The sequence below is a fragment of the Oncorhynchus clarkii genome, chromosome 12 (assembly GCF_045791955.1).
Source record: "Oncorhynchus clarkii lewisi isolate Uvic-CL-2024 chromosome 12, UVic_Ocla_1.0, whole genome shotgun sequence".
Taxonomy (NCBI): domain Eukaryota; kingdom Metazoa; phylum Chordata; class Actinopteri; order Salmoniformes; family Salmonidae; genus Oncorhynchus; species Oncorhynchus clarkii.
This window is the reverse complement of record NC_092158.1, coordinates 35735624-35752439: the sequence shown is the minus strand read 5'-3', so window position 1 is coordinate 35752439 and position 16816 is coordinate 35735624. Positions and strand designations below refer to the sequence as shown.

Below are 16816 nucleotides of genomic sequence, written 5' to 3'. Positions count from 1 at the left end.
ACATGCATTAGGAATTACGTATGAGCCCATTGGTGTTTGATATGGTTTCTTTGGGTTGTGTCTGTCACAACCATTGCATTCGTCACAAAATAAATCATCGTCATAAAATAAGTCAGTCATATTTTTTATGTGAGGGTGCCACCAGATGTGCGAGGCCTTTTTGGAGGGTCTTTAGTTTGCCTTCGTGTGTGGGGCCATGTGTTTCTCATAAAAGTTCTGGGTCCATCAGTGTGGCCTGCTTCATGGGCATGGGCTGAGTCTGTATAGATATTCAGTCTTTCCTTTTCCTCTGATGAGGACCTGCGTCAATCCGATGATTTCAGCTAATTTGGCCGATGCTGGTTGAGGGATGATGGCTGATTGAAGGGTGACATCACGAGGTGAGCTGTTTTTTCAATAGCTTTTGCTACTGCAGCAACGTATCTGGAGCATGTTGACTGTCCTACCTCAATGTGGTCAAGTTTGAAGAGTAGTACATCAAGACCTTTCTCTCCCCCTCTTGTTTCTGGAATAGGACGGATGAGGTGAATCCTTCCCTTTCAGAAACATCCAAATGGAACTTGTTCTTGTAGTCAGGTGCAGTCAGAGCTGCTGCCGCTGATAGATCTGTTTTCAGGAATGCTATGGCTGTTGATGCTTCAGCCGTCCAGGCCAGGGGTGCATGGAGGTTCCTTGATCGTAGGATGACCGGTGCTGCCACCCCCTCTGGGCCACACCCAATGGTACAACACCTGATAGGTGGGGTCAGGTGCATCATGTCTTCGTCCCAGTCTGCAGTGTAGAGGCAGTCATCAGTTTCTGTTGCATTGAGTGTGCAATGGATCTCAGCTTGGGGAGTCTTATATGGGTGCAGAGTGTAGATTTGAGCTTTCAGTTGGTTGAACTTAAACAGGATGTGAGGGGTGGCAGGCCCTGTGGGTAGGCATTTTAGCCAGTACACTTCTTGGGCTTCAGACAGTGTGGTCATCGGCAGGAGTGGCATCCTCATCATTCTTACTGGGTGATCAGGTGTTGAAGTGGGAGGGTTGGTTGTAATCTTGCTGCTCCTGCTGCATGTGTCTAGGAGAGGGTCCTCTTCCTGGTGCCCCTCCACGTCCTCTTCCTCTTTCTCTCCATTGCTGTTGCTGCGGGGAGAGTGGTTTCGTGCAATATCTGGCATAGTGACCGGGAATTCCGCAGTTATACCACTGGTAGTTTCCCCCTCTGTATGGTCCAGTGTAGGGGCCTCGTTGAGCCCGTTGCTGTTGCAGGATATACCGCTGTGGGGGAGGGTAATGGGGTGGTGGGGCTGCCTGCTGTTGGATCATCTGAGAGACAGTCTGTGCCACGATCTGAGTGTTATCTGGCTGCTCCCCTTGGTCTTGAGTTTCTACTGCAATCATTTGTTTGGGCGTGATGGCTGCAGACATTTTATCTAAGTCGTCTGATAATGTGTATAATGCGTTATTTAGGTATATTCAATCCTTACTATGTGGTGTTTATTTCTATCGTTGTATGCTTAGCCTGTCCCTGGTCGAGACAAAGGGGGTTATCAGTATGTGACGCCCGCCACGTGTGTATTTCACCGGTATTTTATTTGAATTTGTTCAGCGATTCGTTTAGGTATTTTCTATAAATGATTCTGCGATTTCCTTTTGGAACAATATATCAGTGAATATATGCGGTTCTATAACAATTTTCAGAGTAATTCTAGCTCTTTAGGAAATATAGATAGAATTTCTAGACAACTAAGAGTTGTTCAGTGAATTATTTAAATACTTTCTGTAAACAATTCAGTAAATTCCTTTATGAACTTATATCAGTAAATTCGAGCGATTCTATAGCAATTGTCAGAATAATTCTATATATTTAGGAAATATGGATAGAATAGAAAAACCCCAAAATCAGTGTGTAGCTTTTGGCGTCTGTAAAACAAAGTCTGTACTAAGCTCGGCGGCTTATTTAAATACTTTCTAGAAACAATTCAGTAAGTTCCTTTATGAACTTATATCAGTAAATTCCAGCGATTCTATAGCAATTGTCAGAATAATTTTAAACTTTAGGCAATATCAACAGGAATGAAAAAAAAACGAAAATCAGTATTCCAGCCCGGCTGCTGTCAAAGTTGCACGGCCATTCGATACTAAGGTGGCTTTGTCTTTCAGCACGTGTGCCTAATAGCCCAGTTACGTATCCCAACCTACTCCGCGACAAACGTTTCTTTCAATTTAATTTCCCCCATCTCCAAATCATGGAATGTCAACTCTGGTTCATATTATGTTTATTGTTTGATGTGCAATAGCCACATCATTCCCGATCTCTGTCTTGTGGAACGCCAAACTTACATATCCTGTATCTACTCGACTACACCTCTAACATAACCAATTAAACAGTTTACAACTCATTCAATAGGATCTTTTACATGCAGATTCAGTCGATCTATTAATTAACTAAATCTCTAAACACAACCAATTAAACAGTTTAGAACTTATTCAATAGGAACTTTTACGTGCATACTACACTTCCAAACAAAACCAATTAAACAGTAAACACTTATTTAATAGGAACTTTTACATGCATACTACACTTCTAATAATAGGCCAATTGATAAAAAATAAAAATACAAATAAAAATAAAAACGAGCAAAACAAGATCTCCCCGATCAATGTCTTAGGTTCTTATGTAAAAAATTTGGGCACCGATTCATACTCACGCCCAGTACTTTCTGATCAAAATTTGGTTTAGGCTATAATACAATATGCAGATTTCGATATAACGGGCTCTGCTCACCTTTATATAGAGCGCTCCGATCAGATTTCCTGAGGCAAGATGAATGGCTGGGGAAGTCACTCTTCCGTCTGATTTTTTAGCCGTGATCAGTCTCGTCCTCTCACACTAACTTATAATAGATCGAATTCAAGAACAACCAAACTCTGCTACCAATTCTGTTAGTGTTCAAATACTGGAGAGTTGAGACCAAATCACGGACGCTGGACAGAGTGGATTTCAGTTGTAACGAAAGACAGTTTTAATGAGTCAGAGATATCTTGTCCCGCAGTTTTACGTGCACGGACCTAGTTCACATAACTCGGCAAGGAGCCAGGTGAAAAAGAGGCCTATACAATGGTTACATACATTTTTATACATAGAATAAAGTAGGTGGAGTCTTGTCGTTTCGGTCTTCTTGACTGGTCGGAGGGTTGGAGGCGGGCCTTGCTCTAGCCAGAGCGGGCCCCATTGGTGCACAGCAAAAGTTCTTTGCTCTTGGGACCGGCCAGTTAGAGGGAGATGAGATGTGTGTTTATATAAGGAAGAGGGGGTCAGTCTTATGGCTGGGTGTATGTGTTCTTATGACGGAATGTCTTTGTTTATATGAGCTATGTGTATGAATATTTATATAACAACCAGCATATTGGTGTTGAGAACAATGCATGGAGGCAGAATGAGGAGATGAGATGAGAAAACAGCCCATGTCTTATTATCTAATACAAGTGAGGAGAGAGGAAACACTAACTTAATTAGGTCTATAATCAATAGCCTAACTGTGAAATGTGCCTGACTTTATAAATCCTTGTTCGGAAAGTATTCAGATCCCTTGATTTTCCCCCACATTTTGTTACATTACAGCCTTGTTCTAAAATGTATTTAAAAAAAATCCCCCTCATCAATCTAAACACAATACCCAATAATGACAAAGCGAAAAATGTTTTTTAGATAATTTTTTGCAAATGTATTGAACAAACACACATTTTTATTTAAATCAGTATTCAGACCCTTTGCTATGAGACTTGAAATTTAGTTTAGGTGCATCCTGTTTCCATTGATCATTCTTGAGATGTTTCTACAACTTGATTGTACAACTTGAGTCTACCTGTGGTAAATTCAATTGATTGGACATAATGTGGAAAGGCACACACTAGTCTATATAAGGTCACACAGTTGACCGTGCATGTCGGAGCAAAAACCAAGCCATGAGGGTGAGGCACTGATTTAGGGGAAGGGTACCAAAAAATGTCTGCAGCATTGAAGGTCACCAAGAACACAGAGGCCTCCATCATTGTTAAATGGAAGAAGTTTGGAACCACCAAGACTCTTCCTAGAGCTGTATGCCTGGCCAAACTGAGCAATTGGGGGAGAAGGGCCTTTGTCAGGGAGGTGACCAAGAACCCGACGGTCACTCTGACAGAGCTCCGGAGTTCCTCTGTGGAGATGGGAGAACCATCCAGAAGGACAACCATCTCTGCACCACTCAGGCCTTTATGGTAGAGTGGTCAGACGGAAGCCACTCCTCAGTAAAAGGCACATGACCGCCCGCTTGGAGTTTGCCAAAAGGCACCTAAAGGACTCTCAGACCATGAGAAAAAAGATTCTCTGGTCTGATGAAACCAAGATTGAACTCTTTGGCCTGAATACCAAGTGTCACGTCTGGAGGAAACCTGGCACCATACCTTTGGTGAAGTATGGTGGTGGCAGCATCGTGCTGTGGTGATGTTTTCAGTGGCAGGGACTGGGAGACTAGTCAGGATCGAGGGCAAGATGCATGGAATGGAGTAAAGTACAGAGAGATCCTTGATGAAAACCTGCTCCAGAGTGTTCAGGACCTCAGACTTGGGCCAAGGTTCACCTTCCAATAGGACAACGACCCTGACAACACAGGAGTGGCTTTGGAACAAGTCTCTGAATGACCTTGAGTGGCCTAGCCAGAGGCCAGATTTTAACCCACTCTAACATCTCTGGAGAGAGCTGAAAATAGTTGTGCAGCGATGCTCCCCATCCAACCTGACAGAGCTTGAGAGTATATGCAGAGAAGAATGGGAGAAACTCTCCAAATACAGGTGTTCCAAGCTTGTAGCGTCACACCCAAGAAGACCCAAGGCTGTAATCACTGCCAGAGGTGCTACAACAAAGTACAGAGTAAAGGGTCTAAATACTTATGTAAATGTCATATTTAAGATATTTTTATTTTTAATACATTTGCAAACATTTCTAAACTGTTTTTGCTTTGTCATTATGATTGCCTTGAGAGAGAAGCTGTTTTTCAGTCTTTCGGTCCCAGCTTTGATGCACCTTTACTGACCTCGCCTTCTGGATGATAGCGGAGTGAACAGGCCGTGGCTCGGGTGGTGGATATTCTCAATTCTCTTTTTGGCCGTGCTGTGACATCGGGTGCTGTAGTTGTCCTGGAGTGCAGGTAGTGTGCAGACCTCACCACCCCCTGGAGAGCCCAGTGGTTACTGGCGGTGCAGTTGCCGTACCAGGTGGTGATGCAGCCCGACAGGATGCTCTCAATGGTGCTTGAGAGGTTTGAGAGGTTTGTGAGGGTCTTAGGGGACAAGCCAAATTGTTGAAGGAGAGGTTATTTTCCTGGCACCACTCACCTCCCTGTTGGCTGTCTCGTCATTGTTGATAATCAGGCCCACTACTGTTGTGTCGTCTGCAAACTTGATTTAAGTTAGATGCGTTCTTGTCCACGCAGTCATGGGTGAACAGGGAGTACATGAGGGGGCTGAGCACGCACCCTTGTGGGACCCCTGAGTTGAGGATCAGCGAAGTGGAATTGTTGTTTCCTACCTTCACCACCTGGGGGGTGGCTCGTCAGGAAGTCCAGGACCCAGTTGCACAGGGTGTGCTTCAGACCCAGGGCTCCGAGCTTAATCATGTGCTTGGAGGGTACTAGGGTGTTGAAGGCTGAGCTGTAGTCAATGAACAGCATTCTTACATATGTATTTCTCTTGTCCAGATGGGATAGGGCAGTGCGCAGTGCAATGGCGATTGCATCGTCTGTGGATCTATAGGGGCGGTATGCACATTGAAGTGGGTCTAGGGTATCAGGTAAGGTGGAGGTGATATGATCCTTAACTATCCTCTCAAAGGACTTCATGATGACAGAAGTGAGTGCTACGCTGCGATAGTCAATTTGTTCAGTTACCTTTGCTTTCTTGGGTACAGGAACAATGGTGGACATCTTGAAGCAAGTGGAAACGGCCGACTGGGATAGGGAGAGATTGAATATGTCCGGAAACACTCCAGCCAGCTGGCCTGCGAATAATCATTATAACATAATCATCAATGCTTCATAGTTTTACATTGAAATTAACTCGCCGTATGCGTGTACGCCTAAGTGTACAGTAAAAGGCCTATGTTTTGAATTTAATTTGCAAGTGATAATAACTGTTTTGAGATTAATTAGCAGTTGACTGATAACCTAGGGTCCGTCTCTCTCAAACCTTTTCCTTGCAGTTGTAGCAACAAAAATGATCCCAAAACACACAATCCACTAAGGTAATTTCATGTTTGTTAGGAATTGATTACAAATTTCTCAGACCCTGACTTACGCCGAATGCAGTCAATGGTACATTTCTTGTTATTTACAAACCGTCTATGGACAAAATAACGGTTGTTGTTATCCTCTAGGTAAGCCTCAACTTTCTGTTAAATGCATTGACATGTCAAGTTTTGTTTGTAGGTCACAGTGTCCTGATAAAAGACAATTTTTGTTTTCTAGTGTGATAGATTAAATAGATGTTAGTCATGTTTGACCAAGGTACTGAGGTGCTTGATGAATCAAATCAAAATCAAATTTATATAGCCCTTCGTACATCCGCTGACATCTCAAAGTGCTGTACTGAAACCCAGCCTAAAACCCCAAACAGCAAGCAATGCAGGTGTAGAAGCACGGTGGCTAGGAAAAACTATCTAGAAAGGCCAAAACCTAGGAAGAAACCTAGAGAGGAACCAGGCTATGAGAGGTGGCTGATGTAGTGGTTGTGCCAATAACTGCAGTGAAGCTCCACCATAACCTCTGAAGTGTCTTGGTGCTTCTCTGGCTATTTGTACAGTACAGTCGCCTCATTGGCTGCATTTACACAGGCTGCCAAATTCAGATATTTTTTCCCCCACTAATTGGTCTTTTGACCAACCACATCAGATCTTTTTCAGAGCTGATCTGATTGGTCAAAAAGCAATTAGTGGAAATAAGATCAGAATTGGGCTGCCTGTGTAAATCCAGCCAATGTGACTGTACAAATCGTTTTTTATTTACATTGTTAATAATCATCAAGTAGAGTAGTTTCCCCTTTGATAGTGTTGATGTATACAAGTAATTTTATTATCTTAAACATACAATTTAAAAAATGTTTTGGCAAAAGCTTTGTTTTGGTGAGATGTGTTCTTGCTATGACTTGCCATGTGTTATCATCAGGATGTGCAGACCTGCCCTGTTCACTGTGCCCAGACTGGCTGTCACCCACCATGTTATTATGGATAGCTTCCCATGTCATGACCGTGTGTGTGTGTGTGTGTGTGTGTGTGTGTGTGTGTAGGAGTTCACCGTCCCGGACTACCGAGGTCACCTGCAGGACCAGCAGGGTCGGCGAAGGCCTTCCTTGCTTTCTGAATTCCACCCCGGAACTGAGAGGTACGTAACCATACCAACAGCCACCTCCAATCTATACTTGACAAGATTATAAATGCAACAATTTAAACAATTTTACTGACTTACAGTTCATATAAGGAAATCAAGTCAATTGAAGTAAATTCATTAAACCCTAATCTATGGATTTCACATAACTAGGCATAGGCCCACCCACTGGGGAGCAAGCCACAGCCAATCAGAATGAGTTTTTCCCCACAAAAGGGCTTTATTACAGATAGAAATACTCCTCAATTTCATCAGCTGTCCGGGTGGTTGGTCTCATTCTCTAAAACGATGTTGCAATAATCAATGACCAGCAGCGTACTGGTAGTAATACATCTAATAAATAATAATTTTAGCAGCATTATGTTGTCATCCAGCGTTACATATAATTATTTATTTATTTATTTTCCAAGCTATAGCACACAATATTTTACCTACAGCAGGTTTTTAAAGGAGTTTGCTCTGCTTTGTATTTGAATTTTTGCCATGGAAAACAAATATCGCAATATTGGTATCGTCATAGCCCTAGTACACTCCAGACCCATGTATTTACCATGAACAAAAATATAACGCCACATGTAAAGTGTTTCATAAGCTGAAATAAAAGATTCCAGAAATGTTCCATACACACAAAAACGTATTTCCTGCAAATTTTGTGCACAAATTTGTTTACATCCCTGTTAGTGAGCATTTCTCCTTTGCCAATATAATCCATCCACCTGACAGGTGTGGCATATCAAGAAGCTGAGCAAACAGCATGAAGATCATTGTGCTGTGGACAATAAAAGGCCACTCTAAAATGTGCAGTTTTGTCATGCAACACAATCCCACAGATGTCTCAAGTTGAGGGAGTTTGCAATTAGCATGCTGACTGCTGGAATGTCCACCAGAGCTGGAGTCAGAACATTTTCTTTTATTTTCTTTACCATAAGCAGAGTTCCTCTGTCCAGTGTTATTTTGCCCATCTTAATCTTTTATTTTTATTGGCCCATCTGAGAGATGCTTTTTCTTTGCAACTCTGCCTAGGACAGCATCCCGGAGTCGCCTCGTCACTGTTGACCTTGAGACTGGTGTTTTGCGGGTACTATTTAATGAAGCTGCCAGTTGTGGACTTGTGAGGCGTCTGTTTCTCAAACTAGACACTCTTATGTACTTGTCCTCTTGTTCAGTTGTGCACCGGGGCCTCCCATTCCTCTTTCTATTCTGGTTAGGGCCAGTTGGCGCTGTTCTGTGAATGGACTAGTACACAGCGCTGTACCAGATCTTCAGTTTCACATGGAATAGCCTTAATTTCACAGAACAAGAATAGACTGATGAGTTTCAGAAGAAAGTTATATGTTTCTGGCCATTTTGAGCCTGTAATCGAACCCACAAATGCTGATGCTCCAGATACTCCACTAGTCTAAAGAAGGCCAGTTGTATCGCTTCTTTAATCAGGACAACATTTTTCAGCTGTGCGAACATAGTTCCAAAGGGGGTTTCAAATGATCAATTAGCCTTTTTAAAATGATCAACTTGAACTTGGATTAGCTAACACAATGTGGCATTGGAACACAGGAGTGATGGTTGCTGATAATGGGCCTCTCTGAACACCTATGTAGATATTTCATAAAATATCTGCCATTTCCAGCTACAATAGTCATTTACAACATTAACAATATCTACACTGTATTTCTGATGAATATGATGTTATTTTAATGGACAAAAATATTCCGTATTTTTTTTGTGCAAATTTGCAAAAAGGACATTTGTAAGTGACCCCAAACTTTTGAACAGTTGTGTAAATCTGTGGTTTGTTTCCTTGCCACATTACTAATGAGAATTGCAATACTGGTATCGTCCCCACCACCCCAGGCCTCCAGAGAGACGTCATGGCTATGAGCAACAGTTCCACAGTGTCACCTCCCAGCAGCAGACCGACGGGCATGAGGCCCTGGAAGCCAAGCGGCCTCGCATGGAGACCGTCTCTGAGGCCCACTTTTCCCACAATGCCCTGTCCGGAAGCATCATTCTGCCCCTGCAGTCCCACCAGGTCCAGGACAGCCTCAGAGCCTCCGGAGGGGAGGTCAAGAAGGTGGGCGCCGCCTATCTGCCTATTTCTCATAAAGACATGGAGAACTATTGCTAAAGCAATGTATTAAAACCCTCAGTGACTTTCAGTATGTTTGAGGGCATCACTTTGTGCAAGGTACAGAAGGGCTAATCTAGATCACATATTGAATATTTATATGGGATACAAGTTGATTTGTAGATTCTGTACAGTCCGACTGAGTGATTCTGTGACTACATTGCAGTCAGACTGTACATGTTTTAGACTCCAATCTATTGAACCCACATTGACTGCAGTGGATTCACTTTCTCTGTCTGTGTTCCAGGAGACCCAGTTCAGTGGCATGAAAGCCGAGTCTCAGTCCCCAGGAGGGCTGCACCGTGTGGTGGAGGAGCAGGACGGCTCGCCCTCCAAACTGTCCAAGGAGGAACTGATCCAGAGCATGGACCGTGTGGACAGAGAAATCGCTAAAGTGGAGCAGCAGATCTTCAAACTGAAGAAGAAGCAGGTGGGTTAGGCCACTTGTGACGTGACACACTACTTGCCTGCCCCATTCCTGTTGGAAAGATTAATATTCTGTGATTTGTGTCGATGGGAAATCTTTTCTATCTCTGATTTCTAGCTATTAACATAATATTGGAGTAGATCTTAACACTGCCCTTCAACCAAATGCAGCAACATTACATCTAATTGAATGTTGATTGAACCAAACAAGTCTATTTTGATCACTCATTCATACCCTCTAATACCAACGTGTTTCACAAGATGTTATAAACAAGTTAAAAGCCTCTTGTCTCTGTGACAAGGAGGTGGAACTGAGCCAGTCATTTGTGTAAGTGAGCCAGGCAGGGTGAAAGGGCCTCCAGCTAAGCCTACAGGTTAGGTAGTCATCCCAGAAAGGACCACTCTCCTCCAGGCAGCGCTACAGGTTGCCCCCCTGTCTTCACTGCTGTGTTTGAAGGCAAATTTCTGGGTCTCTTAAGTTGCTTACCTCTGGAGTACAGGTCAGCTAGCTTGTTGCACACCTATGTCAGCTTTGAATTACTCGCTCCCAGAAGACTATATCTGGAGCTATGGGATTATTCACAATATCAAGCTCTCTTCCTGACCTGGTGAAGGGATAATTAACTCGCTTTTTTGTTGGGATTTGAGTTGGAGAGCAAAAAACAGTTGCTGTCTTTTTGGAATCCCTACTCGTTAGACAGGAATGTGAACTGCGCTTGGCTTTGGGAGAAAGTCAATTTTTGTGTTTTCCTAAGGCTTTTCCCAGGATTTTCTGGGAATTATTTATTTATTCAAGGTATTCCAGGAGCTCCTAATCTCGGGTGGCCTTTTGTAACCTAGTTGTTTACATAACCTTTAGCATGTAAACACATGGACACCAGTTCAACTAACACACACACACACACACACACACACACACACACACACACACACACACACACACACACACACACACACGTTCAACTATCAGTCAGCAGAGTGAGTCTCAGAGAGTGCAGGGACCAGCATGTCAGTTAAATTACAGAGCTCTTAAAATATATATCTTCTTTAAACAAGCATGAGCCTCGCATATCAGAGACTGTAATCGGATTAGCATCGTTGAGTTGAAATGGAGCCTTGTTCTCCTGCCCAGCCACCACCATGAGCTGTATAGAGGTGGAATTAGAAAACATGAACATTTTGTTTGAAAACTCAGCATGAAACCCATGTCTTATTCTTTAACTGAGGAAGTTTCCCATATAATTGTTGTGTGTGTGTGTGTGAGCACACTCATTTGTTAACTGTTATGTGTTGTCTTATAGCAACAACTGGAGGAGGAAGCGGCAAAGCCAGTGGAGCCAGAAAAGCCGGCGACCCCTCCCCCCATACCACAGGAACACAACAAACACCGCAGCATCGTCCAGATCATCTATGACGAGAACAGGGTGGGGTTACCGGGGAATCCTGTACACCTACTGTACTCCTACTGTACTCACTCACTCACTCACCTCTACTACACCTGCCACTACTACACAAGACAGCTCTTTCAATGTGTCTGGTGGTCTTACCATGCATATATGAGCGTTTCACAATATTTCTTTGATTGTTTTCTCTAAATAAGTTTTTCTTCTCAATTAAAGGTCAATACACTGCATTTCAAACAGCCAGCAATAATCTAATGAATTCAGGGCTTTTAAAATTATACCTAGGCTAAATATAAGTGTTTCACCACCGTAAGACACACTAATAATGAAATTATTTTCTCAAAATAGTTTAATCTGCCTTTTTACAATAATCACTCTTACAATAATCACTCTGAAACGGACCCTTTTTTTGTAGACAACTAGACAATAATGTACTTGTCCTCTTGCTCAGTTGTGCACCGGGGACTCCCACTCTTTCTATTCTGGTTAGAGCCAGTTTGAGCTGTTCTGTGAAGGGAGTTGTACACAGCGTTGAATAGCCTTTATTTCTCAGAACAATTATAGACTGATGAGTTTCAGAAGAAAGTTATTTGTTTCTGGCCATTTTGAGCCTGTAATCAAACCCACAAATGCTTATGCTCCAGATACTCAACTAGTCTAAAGAAGGCCCGTTTGATTGCTCCTTTGATCAGCACAACAGTTTTCAGCTGTGCGAACATAATTGCAAAAGGGTTTTCTAATGATCAATTAGCCTTTTTAAAATGATCAACTTGGATTAGCTAACACATCGTGCCATTGGAACACAGGAGTGATGTTTGCTGATAATGGGCCTCTGTACGCCGATGTAGACATTCCATTAAAAATCTGCCATTTACAGCTACAATAGTAATTTAGAACATTAACAATGTCTACACTGTATTTCTGATCAATTTGATGTTATTTTAATGGACTTTTTTTTTTGCTTTTCTTTCAAAACAAGGACATTTGTAAGTGACCCCAAACTTTTGAACGGTAGTGTATGTGTGTTTTAGCAGAGGGAAAGGGAAGGTGGGACTGTGTGTGTGTGGGTAACTAGTTAATGTCTGTGTTCTCGCAAGACCGCCTGCATCCTTCTCAGCCAGCTATTAACCCTTTTAGCGGGAAAGCCTCTCCTCAGCCCAGACTGTGAGAGCAGAGCCACGTAGAACATTCCCCCTGTGGCCTTGGTTATATGCCACAGCAGTCTCTGGGCAGAGTTTTTATGAAAAGATGTGTGTGTGTATATATATATATATATATGTGGCCAAGGTCTATTAATTATTCTATACCAGAAGATAATTTTGGCTTTGTATTGTCTCCTCTTCAAACAACTGCAGTTTATACATTTTTCATGCATAATTTGGACAAAAGCTTAAACACAGACACATTACTATAAGTTGTGTAAAATAGTTTGGAGATACATGGAAGATAACATACACCAGAGCCTTTTGTTTGGTCGCTCTTCCTCATCTGTTTGAGCTTCTTATTGAAACTCTTGTTGGGCGCCAGGTAGCCTAGCGGTTATGATCTTTGGGCCAGTAACCGAAAGATTGCTGGTTTGAATCCCAGCGCCGATTAGGTGGAAAATATGTTGATGTGCCCTTGAGCAAGGCACTTCACCCTAATTGTTCCTGTATGTCGCTCTGGATACGAGTGTTTGCTGAATGACTAAAGTGTCAATGTAATAACCTTGCCTGGCAATAATCTCCGTTGGCTTTCCTCTTTTGGACAGGCAGATTCACCACACAGTGCTGCCTGGGAAAGAGACGCTGTATTTTCAGACTTCAGACACTTAGGAAGACAGAACTGGATTTATTTTTTCCATAGATCCTTACTTTGTATACATTCATACAGTTGAAGTCGGACGTTTAAGTACACTTAGGTTGGAGTCATTAAAACTCATTTTTCAATCACTCCACAAAATTCTTGTTAACAAACTATGGTTTTGGCAAGTCGGTTAGGACATCTTACTTTGTGAATGACACAAGTAATTTTTTCAAAAATTGTTTACAGACAGATTATTTCACTTATTCACTATCACAATTCCAGTGGGTCAGAAGTTTACTTGCACTAAGTTGACTGTGCCTTTAAACAGCTTGGAAAATTCCAGAAAATTATGTCATGGCTTTAGAAGCTTCTTATAGGGTAATTTACACAATTGAGTCAATTGGAGGTGTACCTGTGGATGTATTTCAAGGCCTACCTTCAAACTCAGTGCCTCTTTGCTTGACATGATGGGAAAATCAAAAGAAATCAGCCAGGATCTCAGGAAAAAATTTGTAGACCTCCACAAGTCTGGTTCATCCTTGGGAGCAATTTCCAAACGCCTGCTGAAGGTACCACGTTCATCTGAACAAACAGTACTCCAGTATAAACACCCTGGGACCACGCAGCTGTCATACCGCTCAGGAAGGAGGCGTTCTGTCTCCTAGAGATGGTGCGAAAAGTGCAAATCAATCCCAGAACAGCAGCAAAAGACCTTGTGAAGATGCTGGAGGAAACGGGTACAAAAGTGTCTATATTCACAGTAAAATGAGTCCTATATCGACGTAACCTGAAAGCCTGCTCAGCAAGGAAGAAGCCACTGCTACAAACCGCCATAAAAAAGCCAGACTACGGTTTTCAACTGCACATGGGGACAAAGATCATACTTTTTGGAGAACTGTCCTCTGGTCTGATGAAACAAAAATAGAACACTTTGGCCGTAATGACCATCATTATCTTTGGAGGAAAAAGGAGGAGGCTTGCAAGCCGAAGAACACCATCCCAACAGTGAAGTACTGGGGTGGCAGCATCATGTTGTGGGAGTGCTTTGCTGCAGGAGAGACTGGTGCACATCACAAAATAGATGGCATCATAAGAGAGGGAAAATTAAATGTATATATTGAAGCAACGTCTCAAGACATCAGTCAGGAAGTGAAAGCTTGGTCGCAAATGGGTCTTCCAAATGGACATTGACCCCAAGCATACTTCCAAAGTTGTGGCAAAATGGCTTAAGAACAACAAAGTCAGGGTATTGGAGTGGCCATCAGAAAGCCCTGACCTCAATCCTATAGAAAATTTGCGGGCAGATCTGAAAAAGCATGTGCGAGCAAGGAGGCCTGCAAACCTGACTCAGTTACACCAGCTCTGCCAGGAGGAATGGGCCAAAATTCATCCAACTTATTGTGGGAAGATGTGGAAGGCTACCCTAAACGTTTGACCCAAGTTAAACAATTTAAAGGCAATGCTACCAAATACTAATTGAGTGTATGTAAACTTCTGACCCACTGGGAATGTGATGAAAGAAATTTAAGCTGAAATAAATAATTCTCTCAACTATTATTCTGACATTTCACATTTTTAAAATAAAGTGGTGATCCTAACTGACCTAAGATGGGGAACTTTTATTAGGATTAAATGTCAGGAATTGTGAAACTGATTTTAAATGTATTTGGCTAAGGTGTATTTAAACGTCCGACTTCAACTGTACATACATGCTGCTTTTTCATGTTTGTGTGTGTGCTGAGGAAAAAGAAAGGGCAAAAAATAATTTAAAAAAAATTCATACAATTGTGCATGGTTGAGGGGAAAAATATATATTTAGCAAATTATTTTGTCCAAATAGTTATTGTCCTATGCTGCCAATAGATTTTGGAGCTGTAATTGAACAAATGGAACCACAGAGCCTGCAGCCCACATTGTGTGTTCAGTCACCAAGGACTACTACTTTGAGTAAAAGGTTTATTCTATTTCGATCTGTACTAACTATCATTATATTGTCCTTTTTTTTTTTTTTTTTTGCCAGAAAAAAGCTGAAGAGGCCCATAAGATATTTGAAGGTCTTGGTCCCAAGGTTGAACTGGTAGGTGGTTGGGGGTATTCTGAATGATAAATTATTATTGTTTCCTAGATACAGTGCGTTCGGAAAGTATTCAGACCCCTTCACTTTTTCCAGATTTTTCCCCCTCCTCAATCTACATACATAACCTGTTTTCACCTTGTCATTATTAGGTATTTAGAAATGTTTGCTAATTTATAAAAAATATAACACAAATACCTTATTTACGTAAGTATTCAGACCCTTTGCTATGAGACTCGAAATTGAGCAGAAGGGCATCCTGTTTCCATTGATCATCCTTGTGATGTTTCTACAACTTGATTGTCGTCCACATGTGGTAAATTCAATTGATTGGACATGATTTGGAAAGGCACACACCTGTCTATATAAAGTCCCACAGTTGACCGAGCAAAAACCAATCCATGAGATCGAAGGAATTGTCCTTAACGCTCTCAGACAGGATTGCGCCCGATGCTCACTTTGACAGAGCTCCAGAGTTCCCCTGTGGAGATGGTTGTCCTTCTGGAATGTTCTCCCATCTCTACAGCACTCCACCAATCAGGCATTTTTGGTAGAGTGGCCAGACGGCTGCCACTCCAGTAAAAGGCACATGAAGCCCTCTTGGAGTTTACCTAAAGGACTTAGACCATGAGAAACAAACAAGTGGTGGCAGGATCATTCTGTGTGGATGTTTTTAGGCGGCAGAGACTGGGAGACCAATCAGAATTGAGAGAAATATGTACTAAGCAGTACAGATGAAAACCTGCTCCAGAGCTCTCAGGACTTCAGATTGGGGCAATGGTTCACCTTCCAACAGGACAACGACCCTATGCACACAGGCAGGACAACGCAGGAGTGGCTTTGGGACAAGTCTCAATGTCCTTGAGTGGCCCAGCCAGAGACCGCACTTGAACCCGATCTAACATCTCTGGAGAGACCTGAACATAGCTGTGCTGTGACGCTCCCAATCCAACCTGACAGAGCTTGAGAGGATCTGCAGAGAAGAATGGGATAAACTCCCCAAATACAGGAGTGCCAAGCTTGTAACCTCATACCCAGGAAGACTCGAGGCTATAGTCGCTGGCGAAGGTGCTTCAACAAAGTACTGAGTAAAGAGTCTGAATACTTATGTAAATATTTTATTTCAGTTTTTATTTTTAATACATAGAAAAATAAAAAACAGTTTTTGCTTTGCTATTATGGGGCATTGTGTGTAGATTAAAGGTGGAAAACATTTCAATCCGTTTTAGAATAAGGCTGACAGTGGTAGAAGTGAAGGGGTCTGAATACTTTCGAATGCAGTGTTAAGGTTCTTCGAGAACTGCATATAGTAGCAATTAATTATTAGCTATTACAATGCTTGTAGCTAATTACTTAAGTTATTACTTATAGACGGATTTCTTTCCCCCCTTTTTTTCTTAGCCCCTTTATAACCAGCCGTCGGATACTAAAGTATACCATGACAACATAAAGACGTGAGTATGTACTTTTGTTTCTTGCGTGTACAGTATATATAGAAGCATGTGTGTCAGGGTTTCAGATAGCCGGCTTTTGGCATCCAAAAATAATTATGGAAAGCCGATTAAAAAAAATCCCATTGCGAATACCAGTCGATGTAGCGTGAG

General features: G+C 42.2%; 1 protein-coding gene across 9 annotated transcripts in view; it reads left to right on the top strand.

The window, feature by feature from the left end:
• The window catches only part of LOC139423110 (nuclear receptor corepressor 1-like), a 121449-nt gene that overhangs the window by 30903 nt on the left and 73730 nt on the right, over positions 1 to 16816 (top strand). For 8 of the 9 annotated variants that reach the window (XM_071174769.1, XM_071174768.1, XM_071174771.1 and 5 more), the window contains exons 3-8: positions 7302 to 7396; positions 9251 to 9470; positions 9772 to 9954; positions 11252 to 11374; positions 15159 to 15215; positions 16614 to 16666. In XM_071174769.1, coding sequence (XP_071030870.1) covers positions 7302 to 7396; positions 9251 to 9470; positions 9772 to 9954; positions 11252 to 11374; positions 15159 to 15215; positions 16614 to 16666 — 731 coding nt within the window. The remainder of the gene's footprint in view (positions 1 to 7301; positions 7397 to 9250; positions 9471 to 9771; positions 9955 to 11251; positions 11375 to 15158; positions 15216 to 16613; positions 16667 to 16816) is intronic. The other variant, XM_071174773.1, reaches the window with a different exon arrangement.